The following is a 6,087-nucleotide window of genomic DNA, read 5'->3' on the forward strand; positions in this document are numbered from 1 at the left end:
AGCCCTATTAAACTCTGGGTACGCCTTTTCGTTATATTTCCTTCAAGGATAAAATCGGCCAGGTAACAACAGCCATATGTCATATGAGGGCCTATATTTTCAAACACTCCGTTAAAAGTTACTGTTGCGGCATCTCCCGCAGTTTCTTTGGAATATGAAATATAGTTGGTATATTGCAGTTTAAATTATGCAATTGTTCCCAATACAGTGTTCATAAATCGCCTAGCACATGTTACACCTACATATTTCCTTCTCATGAAAAACTGAAAGAACCCGCCTCAGACTTCTCTATGAAAACAATCCACGGTTTACTAACAGCAAGTAAGATTACTCAATAAACAGAATAGCACTCTACATAATTTCAACCACATTCACAAAACATTAATACATTAAACGCTTAAATAGATCCATTCACATTACAGAAAACTATTACCCATGCTTCATTTTGAAAATTCAGAAAACGGAATAGTCTACGAGACACAATTCAACATGGCAATAGAGTTTTCTAATTTTCCATCATCAATTTACCCTGCAATAGCTATTTCAGTAAAGAGGGACAAAGTTACTTTCCATTGCGCATCCGGCTAGCTAACCGGCGCTTCACGGAGCAGTTGAGCCACGATTCCCGCCGAGTGAAGTGATAAAAGCTGATACAGCAGCAATGAATTGTGAATGAGGGTACCCAACTCTACTTACCTCGATCACGATCAACAAATAATCAGGTTACACCGATATGTATTCCATCCACATGCAAACATTTCGTTGGCATACCCCAATCGACTTGATCCCAAGAAACACTGTCACATTGGCATAGCAATAAAGGAAGTCGTTTCGTTAGTATGCATAATGGAGAAATTATCATACCACCCTAGTACTGCATGCATGTGATAAAAATCTGAACGTGAGTCAGTGGGCGAAGGGTTGAAATACCTGGGGAACGAATTTCATGATAAAACTGATATACACAATGTAAATATAAATCACATGAAATGGTGTTGATATTAGCTTAAGTCCTATACCTAGGCATCTACCTGGGACTTGATAATAGCAGGGGAAAAGAATATTCCTTTAATTAGCATTTTGGAATGAAACGGACAAAGAAGTAGGGCACTATTGAAAACCTTCCTCAACCATGACCCCATAAGGTATCACACTCCCAAAAAGATAGGTCGAGGAAACGATGAGGCAGATTCCTGAGCTACCCAAATGAAAGACTACATTAATTGTTGCACACATTTCCAACTGCGCTGGATTATCAAAGGAGAAGAAGCAATGCCATTCCACGTTGTTCATTATATGGGGAGACCTGGAATTATTTCTCCCTCATGTCCAAAAATTATAACAACCACCTTCATTTTAAAATGCAAGGCTTGGGATGCCTATTTGCATTCGGAAGACCAGTTATCAAACCGAATATTAGGAATATTCTACCAAATAATAGTTGGGGTAATATAATTAATTTGATTTTCAGGGACACACTGAAAATAGGGGTCACCGCTAGGGCCAAGTGTGCATCACAACACTCATGACAGTTGAATACCTTAGAAAAGGTAACTCTTAAAGGTGCAGTATTTGGACTGTGGTCAAAAATGAATGAAAATGAAATAATGTATTGTTTTCAACTCGTTACTCTCAAACATGAGACAAGTCGTAATAAAAAAAACAAATACCGTTAAGGTCAAAAGCTATCATATATATGCATTTAGCAGCTCATGAGGAAAAATATCTTGGAAGGGGGACGTAAGAGTTGTACGCACGCTCAATAAAGCATTTCTATGATATAATTCTTATTTTAGTTGATGTTAATGGCATTCATGTATCGCTCAGAAAACAATTGCCCGATCTCACCACTTAAATGACTGAGAAAAATGTGGTTCATTATTCAGGCACTAGTATCCGCAAATATTCCTTACCTTGAAAACCTCCGAAAAAAATCCAGATCCAATTTTCTCGCATGTAAAATCATCCAGCCTGTTGAGAGCAGCCACTGCATGGCGAAGAGCTTGGCAGGAAGACCCAGTTTTGCGACAAAAACTTGAGGATGCTTCCGGGGGTTCTTCAGATGGTGCAGATGACTTCTTGCCTGAAGCTTCAACATGGTCTTCTGGTTGAGGCTTCTTCACACCAATTAATAAGTTACCAGTATCCGGATGTAATTCCTCAATTACAGTTGAACACGAACCGTCCGTAATTGGGCGGTTTGAACCCATACAATTGCCTTCTGCAACCAAAGCATCAATACCAGTCACGGACACCAAAGGCTTATCCGGTGACACAACACTGCACTGTTCACAGTATCCGATATCATTTCCTGATGTAAACATGATTGATTTCTACGAACTAACGTCAATTTCCAATCCCATTCACTTCGTAATTTGGGCTTAGAATCAGTCTTTTCAAGTGAAGTTCTGTCGTCATTTTTCTCTGATTCCCCTTCCTTGACGAAAAGATCATATCCTACAATATTTCTTTAGGTCCCACGCCACAAAAATAAACAACGGCGTTCAAACACACACTTAAGCCTTAACGTAAGAATGTAAACATAACTGGATCGAGTGAAATAACTTATCTTACTAATGTCATAGCTGGAATCGCTGCAAATATAATCCGCTGACGAATAATGTGTGATTGCTCCATTAACTAACTGCTGCAAATTATCTTCGAATGACAACGAACCAGCAAAGTAAATTCAGTATGTCAGAAAAACTCTCGTCTTCCTTCCACTGAAACCGGGCAAATAATACCGACCGAACGACGTAAGCGCCATTAGCCAACTGCGACTACCACGACCTGAGAGCAGCACTTTCGAACCAAACGATCGTGTCACGTGACCATTCTCTGGGTCACGTGATTTTTCACCTCCTGGCGTTGGTTTGAAATGCTGGAGTACGAAAACCAAACGCAAGAGGGTATGGACACTTAGTTCCTATCATCTCCGGGACATCTAGACTTTATATAAATTAAAATCGAAATTAAGTAACGAATAAGAAGTTGTTACCATAATTTAGAATAATAATGATTGCATTAAGTGAAACCTTCAAAGAGAATATTTCGATACAGGTATCGAACAGAAATATTGCTGATACTAAAACGACATAATAATATGAGCTCCACAAAGTCCAACTTTCACCATTCATTAGGAAATGCAAGCGTGTAGCAAAATGACTGTGACATTAATCCACCGTTCCTTATTTTATCAGAATTAAATTTAAAAATAATATAGCTTTACTCTTTCAGATCTACTCCTACAGTAAAGACATCCAATGTGCAGCAAAATTTAAGGATATTATATACGACTTAAAGTCCTTTCAATGCATAATTATTTTTTTTTAATTTAATAATCCATTTATAATATAGGTAATATCCACCAAATTGGAAACAATTATAAGAAAATGCGACGTAATTGACAAGCTAATTTCTGTGACACTTATTTAATCATTAACGTAGCAGAAATTCTGCCAATTTTGTCATTTAATTTTGCATAGGGAATAACCATATGAAAATTATTATAATTATCACATTATCTCACTGAGTAAGGTAAATAAAATGGTAATATTGTTTAAAAATTTCTATCCCAAACAAGCAGATTGGTTTTTATTCTATGATGGAGCCACGCTACCATTTACTACAAAGACTACTGCCAATAACCTATCACATATTTACACAACTGCTATCTATAGTTCCAGTTAGCTTATTAAATAAAGAACAAGTTGTTCATTCAACCCATTTACATCAATTTAGGACCCTTCCTATCTTCTGTTATCCTAGGTGCATCATTAGGTCATTCTGATATGAACTGTTAAGGCTAGATTGGGGTCTTAAAGCTATTCAACTAGTTGACACAACAAAGGATACTTTTCCTTCAAATCAGACTGTAATGGGGTAAAAACTGGAATTAGATATAATACGTACGAAGGAAAACATTCATTAGTAAACTCATTCATGTCTGTCACACACAAAAACCGTTATAAAAAATTCTAGGATGATCATCTTGCCTCCATTATTATTTCAGTTTCAATACATTCCAAGAGTTCCTTCCAAATTTAGCATGAGTACACGATCTATACTAATTAAAACTACCATGGTGGTATAATTAATTCAATTTCCTACCTGCATTCAGAAATTAATGTTGGGAAAATTCAGTTAAAACCATATTAACCAATACTTTGGATTCAATAGAGCCTAATATCATTAATCCATAGCTTACCAACTTTTTCCGCATTCTTATATAGCTTTTACTTTTCTATATGAGCTTCCAACAAATATTTTATCTTAAAACCAAAACTAGTTTTCTTGCCTTAGCACATATCATCTCGCTTTGACTATACACACGGGGGAGCATAGAATAAACATCCAAAATCAACCATGCCACAGAAGAATTATAAAGGAACATGCCTACTTAGCCATTTTTTGCGTAAAATAATTTAATGTGCAGTCAACAATGTTGAGCAGTGACTGCAGTTTACAATAATAGTTTGTCCCCTATAGTACTTTGGTTTCCAATAATTTTAGTTAACATATTAAAAAGACATGCTTACCAGCTGCATCAAGTTATCTGTTGAACCACAATCTTCTTCCCACTAGACATAAAGGCCTAGTGAGTTGAGGACTAAGTTCCTAGCTGGAGGGCCTGGGTGCAAACCAAAATTATTCATTTGGACATTCTCACCTGATTTTTTGGGTACCAGATCTTCCTAGAAAACCAACGGTAGTAAAAGGAAATGGTATGCTGCACTAATCAGATGTAAGATTTACACATACCTTGGATGCTTATTGCAATACATACTTTAAGCTTGGTTTCATAAAAAAATGCTTTATGAATAGTATGAAATTACACCTTTGAAAATGAACCTACAAAATTTTTTTTCCTTAGAGAAAAAGAAGTAAACTTTTTATGAAATGATGGGTATTGTATGCCCTACAGTTATGAATTCAATCTGAGATAAAACAAGTAAGTGCACAAATTAATAGCTAAATCTAGAAGCAAAAGGGTAGGGATTGGGGGTTTTTATGCCATTTTTAAAAGAACCTTGACAATAAATTCACATTGCTGAACAGGACGGGAAGATTATGATGAATCTTGAGATGGTATTGCTTTGTTCTAGAAAGAATGGAGAGTAATAAAGATTTTACTTCTGTGAGATCAGCAAAGCTGAAAATCTGTGACACATAAAAGGCATAAGTAAATAAAATCTCAGCATTAGTTTGCCACATGTTGGCAATGGTCCCTGTTATCTTGATATCAAATTAAAGATTGCCATGGAAATTTTTTTTATAAATACAAGTGCCCCACAGCTTCAATTTTCAGACAATTTCATTTAAGATGCAAAATATCCTAAAATGATCATAGACATTCTAAAGATATTGTAACAAAACCAATTACAGTTCTTGAAGTGATATTTAGGAATGATCAAGCTATTAAAAAAATTATAATTTGTAAAGGGCTTCATTGCTTTCTCACAGTGGGGTTTCATTACATGAACCTCAAGCCTGAAATAGAAGGTACATCTAAAGAATTTGAAAATGTAAGAACAGATGCTGAATAAAGCATTGCTTTTTCGTCCATATAAGCAAATTTGTCAATGGCTGACAATGAGGTAAATGTTGCAGAAATCATTTAGAGCAAAGACAATTAAGGAGACAATGAAATAAAGGATGGTGCTAGAAGTGAACTGTGCATTCAGCTGAACAATTAAAAATCAGTTAATTTGCTAATTCTTTGTTCAGTTGAATAATTTAAGAAATTCTGTACTTTTATAACAATAATTATCCAGTTAGTAGTTTGACTTATTTTCTATCGTAAGAAAGAATTTGTGAAAAAAAGAAAAACAAATGCAATGATTTCTTTAAATTTAAAACATGTATAAATAGTTATTATTCCCCACTGACACATTACACTCAGTCTGTAATGACAGTGTGGTGTATCTTAAGTGTTTATATTACTTTCCATTTCATTAAAATTTTCAGACAATTTTTCACACAAAAAGAAACCTTTCTTAGTATCTTTAAAATATTAAAATACAATTCATATCTAAATGAACTATGTCTGTAGGTAATCAGTCTCACCCCAAACTTAAAGAAACTATG

At 35.2% G+C, this 6,087-nt stretch overlaps 1 protein-coding gene across 1 annotated transcript in view; it reads right to left on the minus strand.

Moving 5' to 3' along the window:
- The window catches only part of cdi (center divider), a 253,646-nt gene extending 250,882 nt beyond the window's left edge, over positions 1-2,764 (minus strand). Inside the window, exon 1 of the mRNA XM_071588086.1 lies at positions 1,914-2,764. Within this exon, the coding sequence (XP_071444187.1) occupies positions 1,914-2,324 (411 nt within the window). The 5' untranslated portion in view covers positions 2,325-2,764. The remainder of the gene's footprint in view (positions 1-1,913) is intronic.
- Positions 2,765-6,087: the final 3,323 nt, after the last annotated feature.

This window comes from Hetaerina americana, unplaced genomic scaffold (genome assembly GCF_022747635.1).
Source record: "Hetaerina americana unplaced genomic scaffold, ioHetAmer1.1.p SCAF_3, whole genome shotgun sequence".
NCBI classification, from domain to species: domain Eukaryota; kingdom Metazoa; phylum Arthropoda; class Insecta; order Odonata; family Calopterygidae; genus Hetaerina; species Hetaerina americana.